At 54.3% G+C, this 16,975-nt stretch overlaps 1 protein-coding gene across 1 annotated transcript; it reads right to left on the minus strand.

Annotated features, from left to right (window-relative positions):
- Positions 1 to 1,841: 1,841 nt before the first annotated feature.
- EsH8_VI_000547 (uncharacterized protein) lies at positions 1,842 to 3,594 on the minus strand (the record flags this gene model as incomplete). Its single annotated transcript, XM_083271800.1, has 2 exons — positions 1,842 to 3,103; positions 3,447 to 3,594. 2 exons carry the CDS (start codon positions 3,592 to 3,594, stop codon positions 1,842 to 1,844), a joined length of 1,410 nt encoding a protein of 469 aa, XP_083126974.1.
- Positions 3,595 to 16,975: the final 13,381 nt, after the last annotated feature.

The raw sequence follows: 16,975 nt of genomic DNA on the forward strand, positions 1-16,975 counted from the left end.
CATATATCCAACCCCAAAACCCCCGTCTCTCCCTGAACGATAAGAATTACGTCGCCCCCGTAAGAGCATCCAATTTAAAAAGGTCAACGCAGGCAGTCTTGAAAACAGACGCAATTGTTCAACGGCTTCGCGGCTTCACGGCTCCCCACCCCAAAAAGCCTTGCCCAGCTAGCATCGAACCCCCCAACCCGACGACATAAACCCCCCATTCAAACAATTCACAACCCAGCAGGGATGCTGCCCAGCTGACACTTCCCCCGATCCTCCTCTTTAAACTCCCGTGTCTCTGCCTCAGATTCGTTTCCTTGACATCATGAGTTGGGTGTCCCCCGCCCCCAATCCGGATATTGACAAGCCATTCGCCTCATTCCGCGCATCCCGATAAACCTCAAGCCCGCAGATCCGACACGGCAACAGTGACCAGGGTATCCAAAAGCGTGACATGACAGATGTCAACGAGATGTCAGAAAACGGGCAAACTCTACTACCCCGGCCGCCTCCATCCCGCCAAGGACGAACAGATGGCCCAATCTGGCAGTTGTTCCAAGAAACATCGAATGGGCTCCTTATCTCGGACTTCAAAGCCTTGCACGAAACAACGAGCAAGGCCAACCCCCTCCATTACCACCCAACCCTCTCAATGCTAGGTATCCTAATGTAAGAGGAGGCGAGATCGACATACAAATGCCCTGCCAAAGACACGCAGTGTTGACTACGCCTCGTTCCAGTGCCCCTCTTTTCACTCGCACACTCACTCGACAGGGGTACCGGGTTTCAGCTTCCGCCGGCATCGTACCCGTCTTCCTGGGATGACAGATGTCGTAGCGTAGTCTTTCGTCAGCGCTAAGAGAGGATCGATCTTGGTTTCTTGCTTGTTTGTTTAGGAAATCATGTCTTTCTGAAATTTTGCGTTGGAGCACACACATCCTGTGCTCCCGACCACGTTTCACTAAAACGTTTTGGGTGGCTGTTGTCAGCATAGTGGCTGGCCACGAGTTATCATGTACAAGGAATGACAAACAATTCGCGCTGGCAGTCCGTCCTCCTTTCTGGACATAGTAACATATCTGTTGAAGCTTAGTGCCTCATGGTTCGCAGCGCATGTGAGTACAACCTTGCCACTGGGTTCACCATTGCGAGGATAAAGAATGCTTGATGTATGACTTTATTCTGATGTAGTTCGGGGCTTGTTCAAACTGCCCGTTAATAGTATCCAAGAAATGAGTTAAGATAGAAAATGGCTGCGTCGCAGCTGTAGTAGTCCGTTCATATGGGTATATCCGTCACCATTCCAATATGTGGTGTTCCAAGATCAATGCTTCCGAAAACCGTAGGGAAAGATGCCATTCCAGACATCGAAGCTTATCGCCATGGAATCTACCCATGGTGAAACAGAGTATGCTCGTTCAATTAAGAGGAACATAAGGGTGGGAGGTGCATGCATTGCAGGCGTCGCCGAGTCTTCCAGCGCGGCCGCTCCAAAAAAGGACATGGAAGAGACCCAGGCATAATGACAGTGGCATTGGATTCATCAAACCCCTCTTCCGGGGTGATGTTATCTCTGGCCACGCCTCGGCCGCACACCGCTTTGGAATATTTGGGTGTCCAGGCAGCATGCCGTTGTGGCAAGCTGCCGTCTATCGGGATGTGGAACAGTTTGCCCACGATAGCACCCCGCACTTTCTCCAGACCCGCGGGAGAGCGCGAGGGCTGAAACGAGTGTGGTGGTGTAGGGTATGGCGCGTTGGGTCGTCCGCGGCGTTGCAAAGTATTGCTGCAAGAAACGTAAAGGTTGGTTGTAGACATCTTGCTCGGCCAGCGCAGAAATGCCAATTGTCGCCTCAACCCACTGCAAGTCCAATTTCTGATTGCCGTGGGAAGGGGCGGGGGGAAAGGCCACTCATGTAGAACTCATCATCAAGTGATATCCTTGGAGGGTTCGACGAAGACGAGTAAATCCGTTGGTGTTTGCCATCTGAGTGTGCAGAGGAGGGCATGCGGTAGTAAGGATCGGTGGATGTGCGAGGAGACAGTTCTACGTCTGTTTGGTAGCCAAACCAATGATCCCGTAGGCTGCTGGCACTAGCACTGCTGCGGGAGCTGCGATGTCTGCCGTGGCGGGGCGACATCTGCGGCAGCTTGGACAGCCTCGAACTGGGTCGTCTCGGGGAAGGAAGGAAGGCGAGATCCCCTTCCACGGCGTCATCGGTAAGACCAACACGGGCGTTGGGGGCTCGGGCTTGCACGGGGGCGTGGGGGATCTCGATACTCTTCTTGTCCATGCTCCGCTTCTGATAGATAGAGCGGGTTGCCGTATCGGTGGAGGGACGGGGCTGGTGCTGGTTGTGGTTCTGATAGACAATCACGCTGGCCGGTTTGCGGATAGAATCAGCCGAGTCGTGCTTGTCAACAATGAAAGTCGAGCGCTTCTCAGTTGTCCGACAAGCTTTCCAAGACTCGATTTCCTCATCGTCGATAGGGGTATTGCCCCTGCGACCGAATGGAAGGCGACCACGCCGGTAACGATAACAAAGATAAATTGTCCCGATGATGAGCACCACTCCCAGCGATGATAGCACAGTACTCAAAGCGATGACGAGGCTCCGGTTGCCCCCGATGCCCTGAGAGTTGTTTCCGTTCATGGCGCCGTGCTGGTCCGTTAAAGAGGTTGAGCTTGGTGCAGCTGGCGCCAGAGAAGTTGGGGGTATGCTGCCAGCATCAGTCACCTGGGCAGTGGGCAACGACTGAGTCTGCGGGTTCACTGTTGGCGGCGGCGGCGCTACAGGGATGAAGACAGGGACCGCAGAGCTTGGCTGAGGGACCGACGGGGTAAAGTTCGGAGGAGAGAAAGAACGGGCCGGGGTCGGAGAAGAAGATACAGCAATGGGGACGGTCGGTTGTGAAGTAGAGACTGCGGGAACAAAGAGCGGCGTCGTGGTCGACCGTTGGGGTGTCAATGAAGTGGATGAAGTGGGAGGCGGTACAGTGGTTTCCCGGGGCGGAGGAGCTGGTGACTCGGGCGGCGGCGGCGGTGGAGGCCCTTCGCCAGGTGGTGGAGGAGGTGGCTGCTCCGGGGTTGGATTTTCCGGAGGGGGAGGTGGCTCTGTCAGGTAATGTTAGTTATGGTTCCACGGATACCAGTCAGATAAAGAGCAAAAGACAGAAAGTAAATGCCCAGGGCACCCGGCAGGTCGACAACGTGAAGAGCGGTGATCGAGGAAGCGATCGAGACAACTGTAGCAGTGACTGCAGAACCATGAGGTGTAGATATCGCATGGGTGAGTGTTTTAGTGAAGGATTGTGCCAAATCGTATACACCTTCTTGTGCTCTTGTGTTGGTTGGGATTAATGGGATCCTCCGCGCACTTGTTGCTGTAGCTCCATGTGCCCACGATGCCAGGAGCGCAAGCTCAGCATCGGGTTTAGGAGCCGGTTGCGGTTCCTACCTTTGCGTTTTCCCTTGCCCTTGCCCTGTCTCTCGCCGTCTTTATATCCGTCGATGTCGCCGGTGTCCTGCCTCAGAACCAAGGCGCTGATGGGAAGTGAGCGACCTGAGAGCCAGGCCGCAGCCAGCACCAGCTTTGTCCTCGACATTGTCCAATATTATGTTCGGTTTTTCCTTGCGTGGGCCAGCCCGGGAGTGTGGATGTATTGAGTCGACAATACAGCGTTCGATATTACGGGCCAAGGTCCAAGCATATCCGGCAGCTGTGGCAACTTGCACCTTTCGAATATATGCTCTTCCGAGCTGAACCAGCCAGGCAAACACACAGAAAGGAAATAAGAGATTATAAGGAAAGGGAGACAAACAGTTTGGGTGTTCGACCTAGGGACCAGGTCAAGTTCCACTACTCCAATAATGACTTTGGGAGCAGAATGACATTGAATGCCTTCGGGAGAAAGAAGGTAGAGGGCTGGAGACGAAAAGGGAGGCTCGCGGCAAGCAAGAGGGAAAGAGTGGACAGCTGCCCCGGGTTATGTATAAACGGCAGCTGTGTGTGGTGCTAAGGGGGGGGGGGGGGGGGGGGGGGGGGGAACCTGTAGAGAGTACATGGTTTCTTGGATGCGGCACTTGCGGCAGCACTGACATGGGAAAGATGTATAGATTGGCGGGCGGTGGCACCTTGGACCACCTCGCAGCCACGCACACGATGTACACCACCCTCGCAGCAGACGGAAAGAAAGGCAAAGACAGGGTAGGGATAAGCTGTACAACCGTGCACCCGCTTGGGAACGACGGCATGTGAATAATCCCGCAGGGGAAAGATGGGTCCCCGACGGGGGTGGCCATGATCCATGATGCAGGTGTCGAGTAGTGTGGTGTGCGCGCGTGTGAGAAGCGGCGAGAATCTGAGAGCGAGTAAGTTGTATGTGGGAGAAGATGGTGGTGGTCGGTTGCGGGTTCCTGTGTTGGTGTCTGTGGTCAAGAGCAGTGGTCCGTGGCGAGTGGTGAGGAACGAACGAACCACACTGCACGCAACAAGTTCAAGACAGTGGAGAGGTGGGCCCTGTGGGGCCCTCGGAGGTTGAGATGTGTGTCGGGTCGCATGACAGGGGACCGGGGGGGTGCGAGGACAAACCGAGCAACAGGAACGCTCGGTGTTGGTGCGGTGGGTGGTGAATGGTGAGTGGAGGGTGGTGGTGAGTGCGCGAGGGAACACACCCAGGAACAGGAATAGGAACAGAAAGAGGGGTGGCGACGTGGAAGAGGGGGGGGGGGGGGGGGGGGGGGGGGGGTGGCCCTGACGGGTGCCTGAACAGATGGATGCGGGCAGCCATTGGAGAGACGTCGTGGTGTTTCTAAAATTCGACTTGGTGGATGAACTGGGCCGACTGAGGAGGACGGGCGTCGGTGGGCGATGCATGATGGGAAGAGTGTGATGAAGACGGGAATGAGAGAGAACGTGGGAATGACGAGGTGGAATGAGAGAAAGGGTCTCGAACTTTGCCCAGGGGCGAGGAAGCATTGCATATTTTTCTTCTCCTTCTTTGCTTTTACCTATGCTTATCCGTACCCGCTGTGCCTTAATTGCTTTCTGAAAGCGGAAGACGAGAACGAGGTTGGGCAATACCTAGGTTCCGGATTGAAACAAACGGGTGCCGACGGCTCAGGAGCTACAGTTGATCAACGGCGAGCCATGGGTGCGGCGCGGCCATCGCCATCACTGCATCATGGATGATATGACGTTCAAGCAACCCGTATGCCCCCCTCCCTTCGTTCTTCGGTTCAGCCGGTCCTTTCGGAGGTTTCTTTCTTGCTGTACGCATGCTACAAGTACCGTAAGCAGCCTCGTCTTACTTTTACCGGCATCTTGTATCGATAACCAGACAGCAGAGAGGGGGAGCAGACGGTAGGCCAGGCATATGTGATGCTGCCCGAGCTGGAAAGCAACGAGTGGATTGCATGCCCTGGGTGGTGCCATGTGGTTCTGTGCTGATTCCTGACGACAGCCTCCCCCGCCGTAGACCGTTTTCCCTCGAGGCCACACCCAGAACCCCGGGCACAGACCAGAGCCCAGGAACAACAAGGTACAGAAATGGCGTTGAAACAGACGGACGAATGAGGGACTAGAGGCCGCCCTCCTGACGGAACCATCTAATTATGGGCGACGCACCAGAAGCGGGCTTGGGCTGGGTTCGCTGGCAAGTGTCGGTACCGAAGCAGCCAAGGCAAGGCAGCGTCCCTTTCTTGCCGTGCCTTGCCTTGCCTTGCTTGAACGTCGTCCGGTAGAGGAAACATGGAGGAAAAGCAACTTGTTAGAAGGAACGGAGGATAAGAAAACATGCATGCCCGGGAATGGAATCAGGGTACGTACCCAGCCAGGGCATGGCTGCGATTGGGAGGCTCCCAATCCCCCCTCCCCTCTCGAGCCCGTTCGGACGCGGTGCAGCACGGAAATGGGACATACCCCAGCAGCAACGTGAAAAGATAGATCTCGTGCAGATTTCATTGCGCGGGCCATGCAGTGCAGCAGCGTGCGACGTGCAAACATCAAGCTACCGCCTCCCATTCCATATGTGCTGTGCTGCGTACCGCCCGGTCCGGAGCTGGGAGGAATGCTGCTAATTCGGGCTGCTGGCAGGAGTTTGAAACCTCCTGCATGCTATGGCAGTGCGTCCGCGGGGACCTACCTGTCTTGGCTGGCAGAGACAGACATGCCTCGTGCAAATGTGGAATAAGAAAGTAATGGCCAGGACGGACGCCCCTGCCGACTACTGGTGCAAATGCCATCCATCTCTGCTTGCCTCCAAAACATTCCAAGTGTGCGCCGTGTGCCTGACTACGTTGGATAAGGTGAAAGACACGGGGCGGGAACGTTGGACGAGGGGACCGAACCCATAGGAATAGCAGATGGTGCTATAGTGTGTATTGGTAGTGTACCAGAGTACGGATACGGATAGTGTACCAGACAATAGAGAGAGAGTGAGAGAGTGAGAGAAAGGTACGTACCCGGATCCACGAGGGAGGGAGCTTTCTTTCGGCCCCTCCTCGAACGTGGGTGTCTGACCTCACCACCTAATTACTATCCATGTATCCGTACGGATACTCTACTCCGTTTGCTCGACGCGCTTACAACCGTCGATCCATCTCTCTCTCACCTTTCCCACAGACCTCGAACTCGAAAACTTGCACGGATGTGTACGGTGAGGTGGCCAAAGGCCGTGCAGCACCCTACGAAAACACACACCTGTGGCACGCTACCTTGCCAAAAAGGCACGTGCTAGATAGATCTTTTTTCGTCCTGGCTAAAACAATACAAACCGATCCGGCCCTGCATCTTATCTTAGCCACTGACCTGACCGTCCGGTAAGCTGAGGTAGGTAGTGGAATGGAAGGGCCCCCGGCGCACACTTGCCGACGATTGTAATTGCAATGGCGACTGCGCAAGCTGCGAGTGCAACCACAGCCGCAACCGCCACTGCCTGGACCGCCGTTCCCCTCGCTCCAACGGTTTCCAAGCCAAGCCATCGTAAGCATGCTCTTTGCTCGAATCCCCTCGCCGGTTCGCTTCCATGCAAGCAATTTGTCCATCGACAGGGCTCCCGTCTGGTTCCCCGCAACCTTGCAGCCCGCAGCCCGCAGCCCGCAGCACCACTGATCAGGCACGTCGCAGCCATCTGACGAGACACAACCGCCATGACAGCTGCCCTCAATGCCACACAACCAACCAGCCAGCCAACCTGCTGCCGTCCTCTGCTACACTACTATCTCGACCAGGTCCTACTGCACCCGTGCTTTCCTTGTCCTGCAAGGCCGCAAACTGGCATGCATGGCTATGCCTGCCGTTGTCTGTTTCCCTTTCTGATGCTATAGAACTCAGGAGGCTGCGGTAGCGAAGTCCGGAACCACTCATTTGATGATTGCCTTCGACACGATGCCGACCGAAAGACGTGGCCGAGATGGGAGCTGAGAACCAAGCTTTGCGCCAGAGGTTGTGACCGGTCATATCTGGCGCCGGCCACTGAATGCTCGGGGCGACGCCCGAGCCAAAGAAGCAGCCCGGGTCCCCCACGCCTTGTGCCCGAAGCGGTGAGCGAGTCAAGGAGGCCTGTCTGCCACGCACCACGCCAGCCGACGATATTTAGACGCCAGCCAGCCACACCCACCAGGTGTGCGAACGTGAACACGCCCGAAAGTTTGGCCTGGACTCGGGATGCCCTGAGAAGTAGATGGGATGACAGTCCGTCTTTGCCCATGATAGCGCGTGCCACCGTCAACCGACTGCAGCCATTTCGCTGTACCGGCTCATTGAATACCCGAATCGCCCTTCAGCTTCAACCTGTCGATAAGCCTCCATATCCACCCGCCTCACTCCAACTCGGTTCTGGCCCAAGCCAACAAGAAAACCGGCGAGCACGCCCGGTGAAAAAGGAACAACGCAGCGCGGGGAAGTCAGCGCCAGGTACAAGGCACAAACCGCAACCACTACTGCACATGCAGTCCAATTAGACATGCCATCCTCGCCCCAAGGAGCTGCACTGAAACAACCCTCCGCTCCCTTCGTGGTTCTCGTTGATTGGTCTGAGGTCGGTGCCATCAGGCCTCCCCATCGGGCCCTGCAAGGGGCATGACAGATTGAAGACGGTCTCCGTCCCTCTTGACAAACTCGGGCTTGGAATTTGGACCCTCTAGTGCAGATGGAGCCTTTAATCCCAGCCAGCTCCGGGCGACACCTCGATCAAGTAGCCATCCGCGCTGCCATGCCACACCCTTTCTCCTCGCTTTTCCAAATGCGACCCGTGTTCGGTGGTTCGAAAGGTCTGGCGTGCCAGGGCAAGCAAGAATTCGGGTCGGTACATGCGTGACGAATAAGCATCGGAATAATGACGGCCAACACCCAAATGCAACCACTCAATTTCTCCAGCTCCGTCATGTGAGGATGCAAAAGGTGCTTGTTCATGTAACACCGCCGTGACGAGGGAACTCGCTTCAGACGAAAATCTCCGTCGACCATTCTCGCCACCAACTTGTCGCGAAAGGCTCACTTGCCAAATGTTCATCTGTCACTTTTCGGACCGTGCGCTACTGAACATCGTCATTTCTTCCATACCCATACTATTTGTCTATCATCTGGGTTCTCTCGGTTGTTCACTTCCGGCAGTGGGGGCTTTCGCTTTCTGTTGCTGGCAACACTGAAATGAGAAACCCGCCGTGCCTGCTAGCTCCAGCTGGGAGGACATACCTTTATGGTCAGATCGCCGGCGCTGGAATGCTCTGCAAAGTTCGAACCTGGCTCTTCCACCAGTACTTCACCTGATACTAGGCACGGTGCGCAAAACTATTCTCATGTTCAAGTCTAGGGCAATACGGCCAATACAGTCGGAACAGGAATGTGCCACGGAGCTCGGGGGCTCCCCGTTGTGCTTCGGAGTAAATCCCTTTTAGAAGAACAACGATAACCCAAACGGAGCTAGTTTGTTTCCCGCACCTCTCGAGACGGACCAGGGCCGATCCGCCTTTGGCGGCCATACGCTATAAGCAAACAAGGAAACCCAGGAACAACTTCGTATACCTGCTCCGGTCTAGTTCGGGCCACGGTCACGACATGTCTCCCCTGTCCACCTTCTCTGCTGGATTCTAGCAAGGACGTCCTCGTGCTCATGGATACGGCTCATGTCAATCGAGACACCACTGGGCGATTATCGGCGGCAGAAGCGGTCACACATCACCCATACCACCTTCTCAGTCATGCTTTTGGTGTGGTTTCTTTCTTCTTCCCCTCCATGATGATTTCTCGTTGTCTCACCGCGGTCTTGTTGTCCTGGAATGCTGCTTGGATATTCCTCCCATCTGTCGCCATCTTTACCCCTGGTACCTTGCATGCTGAGATGCAGTGCGCACCGACTGGGCACACAGGCACCGAGTACAGTACCTATGTATCCATGAACGCTGAACTGGCCTCCCACAGCTTCAATTGAGTCCATGGATTGGTTGGTTTTGCGCCGTTAACAATAGGCGCACTTGGCTTTCTTTCTTTTTTTCTCGTTCCTTTTCAACCCCTCTACGATCTGCTTTCACGATAAGATGACCGAAATGATTCTCTGCGCCCGGGCGAGACAAGTCCTCTTTTCAGCATCAACACTATCGCTCATTAGCACACACACACACACACACACACACACATTGCAGAAGATGGAGGGGCAGGTGATGTGTCCATCAAGCCATTCGATATTGAGGAGGAAGCCACCATCAAGGGTGGAAAGTCGAGCTACGCCGCATTTGCTGTGCCCCGCAAACGCCACAGGAGCAGAACGGTGTGATGGTATGGTCGGCCAGCTTCGGCACGCTCTCCTCCGAATCGAGGCGGCCAGCGGCAACGGTCGTGTCGGTACTGGTTAGAGTCTTCCACCGCGATGAGACGTTCCTCGCCTCAAGGAGTCCAAGATGCCAGGTTCGTCAGGCACGGTGAACAGCAGTCAGCCCTGAGCAGCAGACAAGCTCTGACTGGCGGGCTCTGTCACCTGAAGTGTCTGGCCTTGCTTCGCACTTCTCGCAGCGGCATCTCCGCTCCAGCTTCCACCTCGCCGTCTTTCAAGTGCGGGGCACGAACATGCTGCCAACAACCTGCACGAGTTCGCCAATACGGCAATTCGTCGTTGGATTTTGCAATCCAACTATTGACGCTGGCTCGTTCACAGGCTCATGTCCATGGTTCCTGGTGGGATGTACTTCTGGCAAATCCTATGCTCTCTTCTTCTTCTTCTTCTTCTTCTTCTTCTTCTTCTTCTTCTTCTTCTCCTTCTTCTCCTTCCCAATGATCGCAGTCTGGCATACCAGGCCACATGTCGCCAGTCTGCCGGCAAGCCTACATCGAGTTTAGCTGGATGGTTTGACAGCGGATGGTTCCAGCCCAACTCGGTGTGGACTCCGCCGGAAGAGGGTTTCGGATACATGCATCGTCACTGGCCGACTTCGCGCCTGGTGTCACGTTGCCCACACCAGCCAAGGAATCTACCCCTCCTCCCGCGACACTGTGATTTATCGACCATTAGCCCTTGTTATCGATAAACCAACAAACGCCATTAACAGGCACCCCTCACCTCGTCCATTGTGGCCCCTCTCCGCCATCTAGTTTCACTCATATACCTTCAGGGAGCAGGCAGGCAATTCAACAGGCATCATGCCTCCTCCTTGGGTCATCCATGGCATTTGTATAGTCTAGGCTGCTCTCCCGAGTCCGGTGCAAATCCTTCCGCGCGACGGGGCAATGGAATCAATGGTCACGGACACCAACTACCCGCGCTATCATGATGAGAGTGGTAATCCGACGGGCAAACACCCCGAATGGAGCGGAAGGGCATGCAGCAAGCACAACAGCTGTGTGCCCGGTGGCGTTCAGATACAGCAAACGAGCCGGCCCAGCGTAGCCGCACAATGGCAGAAGACCTGTCCAGGCCAAACCAGTGTAAGTTGACAATATCGCATGCTGGCCGCCGGCCTAGGGATGCCCATGGCCAGTTTGTCGTTGCAAATATTGTGCCACCAAAGTCGTGTTCATCGCCGTTGCTACTACCCATGTCCATCCATCAATGATTAGTGTAGAGATCTACCGCTGGTCGAGGAACACTCTCGGCAAAATGCGGAGAGCCCACAGCCGTCGGTCTCGTCACATCAGGACCCATCCATGCTCCATCGGATCGACGCTGCTTGGCCTGGTTGACCTCTGCCCTGTGGGGTCCGTATCGATTGCTCGCCCGCGTCGGACCCACTGCCACGTCGTGAAGAATAGAGTGTGGTGTAGTGCAGTGTAAAGGATTTTTGCTGTGGACCTCGGACAGCTGGTTCGTTTGTCGATAGGATAAGCCCTTGACACCATCACACCATCTCCAAAACGCCCTAAACTCTGACGCAGCGCCCGCCAGGTACCAGGAACAATAGATCGTGGCCTTCTCTTCGTTAGCGGATTTTTAAGCCATCTGCTGACCATGTTGCGGCTTGAAGAAGTGGGGATCCCAACGATCATGGCGTGCAGTAACCTCCAATTCACCGCCCTTTTGCCGGAGCTCTATTCGCTGTCGTCGTCTCGGGCTTCAACTTGCTCTCTTTCGCCCTGCGTTAGTTTCCCCTCACTTGGCCGTCATCATGGTCCGCCCCAGCCAAGAGGGGAGATGCTGCAGAGTTACTGCAAGGGACGGGGCACAAGACGATTTTGTTCTTGTTTTTGCCCGACGCCGTTCTTTTAATCGCCGAAGCCGGTGATTCAGAAAGACGCTGACGGCGCCAAGCAACCAACCAGACGGGGATGCTATTCAAGTTTTGGACGCTGTCGTGTCTGCAGTAACCATGCACTGCGATGCTGCCTAGTTCTGTAACCCCCTCCCATACCATGGCGCAACCAAATGACTTGCAGCGATGCAGGCGGCCCTGCAGACACCGCAACCAACAGAGGGGCGGAACATACCCCCTCCGGCGATACACATTTTGCATCGGAGCGCTCCTTGGATCGACAGGACATGACACTACTGAATCAAGTGCACATCACCCCGTTGAACCCAGGACTCGAGGACTGACATTAGGCGAGTTCGTCCAAAACTTCCCAAACCCATATCCTACCCGACGGCGCCAATGTTAGACGATCTGCCCTGGGAACTACCAGGATAGTCCCTGAAGGGTGCCGCCCTCGAAAGAACTGGGTCATCCATGACATATTCGGGTGTTAAAGTGTCAAAACATCACCCGGACATTTCTTCGTTGTCAAGATTGTCTCGATGTATGAGGGAGACGTAGGTCATGTGGGACGCTTCACCGCCTCTTCTTAGAGATGTCTAATTGCGAATCCACGGCCCAAGTTGTGTTAGTCGCGGAGTCGTGTCCAGCATGGCAATTCCAACGGCGTAACCCACGGACACTTTCGCTTCCAACGACTCTTCTAGGTTCGACCATCACGGGCCGTTCGCCTTGTGGTCAGCTTCCGCAGTCACCGGCGCCCCGGCGGCGGCAGATCCGGTGTTTCCAATTCATCCATCTACCCAAAATTAGACGTATGTACGCTTCTAGCTCTCAACTGCGCCACGTACAAACCGTGGCCTTGACTGACAGCACGTCTGCCGCTGCTGTTTTTTGAATGGGACTTTGTGAACTGGCCCAAGCACAAGGGCCCTAGTAGTGTGTGTGTGCTTACATAGCTACGCTGCCAGAAGGCGTCCTGTTCACTTCACCATGCTTCACCGCCAGGCAACGGCCTAAAGTTCTTGCCAAGCCCTCTGCAAACGAAAGGGCCAGTGCTCTCCCTTCGATTCCCCGGAGCGCAGCTTCACCGTCGTCGGGAGATTTGACTGCACGCTTGTCTCAAGCCGGCGCCAGTCATGTATTTCCCCTCAATATTGATCCATAATGCCGGGCGGGCTAGGGAGAAGGCGCTTAGGAGAGAGCGGTCGGCAGAACGCGAACGGAACCCAAGTGTCTGATGCAGTATGTCTCAGTCAAGCTTCTGCAGCGACCTTGGAAGGGCATGGCTCTCATGACTCGGCAAACCCCGGCCGTTGCGCTGGCGTAAAATGATTCTTTGACGATCCGGTGCACAATGATCACGAGGATGTGTGAACATGCCACCCAAGCTTTCGTCCGCACTGGGCCTCGGTTTCTTGCAATAAGCAGTTGTCCAATACGACTGTCTAAGACAGACATACCAATGAAGTCGGGAATTCGTCTCCGCCTCTGTCTCGGTTCTTGTCCGCAAATGCAAATCGCTGGCTTAAAAAATTAATACCACTCACTCTGCCCAAGCCATGAATCTCCAAATGCCACTCTGTCAAGTGGGGATGGCAATCCTCTCCGTGGTTCATGCTCGTGCGAGACCTCGTTAATCTCGTAAAGCTCCTCAACATAGCAAAGAGGACGCAGTTTAGCGCATCGCAAGACGCCAGCAGGAAGACGAGGTCTCAGCGCACGGTTTCTTCTCGGGTCGATCAGGGCTCCGAGTGTCGTCCCACGGATGGGAACTTTGACTTGCTTGCGTAAGGCCAATATCAACCCTGTGACTCGGCGACGCCGGGCTTCGCAATCAAAGCATTTCCAGCGGACCAATATCCCACACGGATGTGCGTGGCCTTGGTTTGTTTTTTGGGGGGCGCCTCGTCGCAGGGAGCTATCAAGAAACGACCGGAATATCTCTGTTGAAACATCACCTATCTAGGGTTTTGACAGCAGCCAGGATGGCGAGCGGGACGGGCCTCGAATCATGTTTGGTGGCTGTTCGCCCTTGCAACGATGAACTCTTGGGGCTCACTTGGAGAATATTGAGTTTATCTACTTTGCCATGTAAAACACCACCAACACCAGATGCCCTAGGGGAGCCAATTCTTTTCCTCCTATCTTTCTTCTCGGTTGCATGGCAGGTGTTAGAAATGTTTCCCTGACAGTTGTCTTATGTCGTCTGAAATTCCATGTTATGCAGACTGGTGACACTGATCTCTTGGTGATACCGGCACACCGGGCAACCCTAGATCCAGAAATCTTGCTTCACTGCCCACATCAGAATTCAGGCAGGTATCCCACGACGGGACAAGCAACGACGACGTTTATACAGGTCCCAGTTGTCTGGCGGCTCGAAACTCTTGCCTTGCTGTAGGGAGGAAGGGGGTGTTCCTAGGCGTTTCAAGTCATGCGACGCAAGCCGCACACACGTTTCTGTCACCGAGAGTGTCGTCCCAACACGCTCGATAATCTGGGTCCAGAGCCCTTGCGCAGCTGGTAGCGTAACGACGGCTGTCTGGGATGGGATTGGCGATGGCTGGGGGGGCTGGAGGGCGTTGCGATGTGACGTCTGGCATCCGTCGGCTGAGGATTTCGATGCAATGCCGACCACAGGGTTGTTTGCACGGGCCGAGGTCGAATACACCCGATCTGGCAACTGGTAATCAGCTCAAACATAGATGGCATCTGGTCGAGACTGGAAACAGTCGGGGGTTGTATGCTTATGAAGGATAAGGTTGTGAGAGCATCGTGGGATATACCCCAGGGATCAGGAGCCCTGCGCATGAAGGTCCAAACTATGGGAACCCCTTTGGAACGCCTGCAAGATCACCCCACACCCCTCCCTTTCTCCGTGCTTGTCTTGTCATGCAAGGAAATGGTCCCTAGCAACAAACGAAAGTGATCTGTGGCTCGGGCGATGCAAGCACACAGGACCTTTCCCAGTGCGGTAAAGTGAAGGGTGAGGACGTGTGCATGTACTAGAGTAGATGAGTTCGGAGACACGACGAGAATAGAAGGAACTCTACCGTGTTGGAACGAGGACCGAGCTGGTTTTTTGGCAGATTTAGCTGCTCGCACGTACGTGCGGACTTGTCGGGGGGGACAGAGAGAAGAGGGCCGAGTTTGTATGACGCACGGCATGCCTGCAGAGCATGGCCGGATGAATTCCTTTGCCTGTAAAACATGCCACGTGCTTGAGTTCGCTATCAAGCAAATGAAGAAGATGGCGATGACTATGCTGCCAACCTCCGAGGTCATGGTAGCCTTCCTTGATCCATCGTCACCATGTTCGATTTCCTCCCAGCGCACGTAAAGTCGCCAGCCTCCGTGTCTTGGCATCGTCCTATGAATGTAGCCGAATGCGACCTCTCTTGATTTAACGTTGTAGCATGTGTCAAATCTGGACGGGTGTGATGCCCTTGTCCTTGGCCCTATGAATACTTGTACTCCACGATCTGGTAGACGAGGAGAATTGGATCGAGTTCAGCACGACCCTGGTTCTTTGTGTCCCTCGTCCAAGACAGTCTGACGGGAAGTTGTTTAGCTTCAGCGGAGCGGATGGGTCTTTCCGACGGAGCCTCCCCCCCAAATTCGTTTCAGTTGTTGAAGTATGGAAGGGAACAGCTGGGTCGAACTCTGAGAAGAGGGGCGGAGACCGCAGCCGGCTTGCTCAAACCGAGGAGGAGTTTGAGGCTGGGAGCCGGGATGGATTGACGAGTTGAGCGAAGCTTGTGGCACCTATGAGGTTGAGAGGGCAAGGTTTTCGTCTTCGGGACGCTTGGTCGACGGGGGTAGATGGTTCACTAAAGGATCAGTGCTCTATTGGTGAGCTCTGGCAAAGGGGAAATGGCCGAACGGCGATGTGAAGTGGCGATGAGCCATAACCAAGAGAGGGTAAAATGCAGTAGTATCACATTTGGATTGAGTCGCATACATGTTAACTCGTGAGAAACATTTACACTGGCTAAATAACAGGTTTCCCTTGGCCTGTAGGCGCTTCCTGATATTCGATCTAAATAGTCATGATGCAGTGTGTAATTCAGCGTAGTTTGCCGAATCATGATGATGTATATCCATAGCCTCATTGTGCCGTGACCTGACACACTTTTGTATCCTCTTCACGTCCCTGGACAAGCCAGAGCACCCGCAATGAGGAAACGAAGGATAGAAATAACTTTCGCGTCGCCTGGAGGCAGTGTAATACCAGGGACACAGTGGGCAAAGGACAACATGTGTGATGAGACAACCTCCTCCACAAGGGTACACGGATGCACGCCAGAGGGGAGGGATGCCTGTGACACAGAGGCTTGTCCTACCCGGATAGTTCTAAAGAATGGTTTAAACCAGTTGGTTTTCACACTCCGTGGAGTGCGTATCAGTTGGTTAAACTGACAAGAACAGATACTACACTTGATCATAGCCTTGTGGCTAAGAGAGCTAAAGAAGAAAAGAAAAAGAAAACGAGGTAAGAGTACAGGAAAGGGGATTATATAGGTTTTCTGGGGCAGGCGGAGATGGGTGAGGCCAAATTTGTGGGATTGAGGCCAATTTGTGGTGAGGCCAAAATGGCTCGGCACCAAGCTTAAGGCGAGCATTGGAGCTTCCGGTGACTCATCTGACTGTACTTTTTCTTCGAGAAGAGTTAGAGTAAATTGTGACTTAGATAATTGAGTACGGAGGCGTCAGTGTCTCCTCGCCTTACGCTGCCTGCCTAAGAACGCAGCTATTACTTGACGTATCTCCGTGTTTACTGTCGGATTACATATAATCTTGATGGAATCATGGCGCAGAACCAACTTCATATGGCATAACATAAACTCATAAAATACTGATGCTTACGCATGAGATAATAAAGAGAGGACATGAATTAGTGATGACGACTCGTCCTTCTCTCAACATTTCCAACACCCGTAGTCATGCAAAAGGCAAATTGGTTATAAGTATATTTTAATACACTTTGAATACTACGGAAGATGAAGGTAACCTTTATTATAGAAAATTAGAAAAACCCACCATATAGAGAATCTCAAAGATAGGCTGTGATTTATCATCCATTAGTTGTTCTGAGGTGCTTCGGGGGCAAGTGACTGAGAAACGGAGGAACGGAGATGTTGATAGTGGGGCCGTCTTTCCTCCGAAAACGCTAGCGGCTAGCCGCTCCCGCGCTCCACACGGGTCATAGACACGCTGGAATGCGCTAAAACACCAACGCGTGACGCCATGCAAAGCATTTCAATCAATTTCTCGCCTGCCCCTCCACCCATGTGCAGCCGTCCG

The sequence above is a fragment of the Colletotrichum jinshuiense genome, chromosome 6 (assembly GCF_051148585.1).
Source record: "Colletotrichum jinshuiense chromosome 6, complete sequence".
NCBI classification, from domain to species: domain Eukaryota; kingdom Fungi; phylum Ascomycota; class Sordariomycetes; order Glomerellales; family Glomerellaceae; genus Colletotrichum; species Colletotrichum jinshuiense.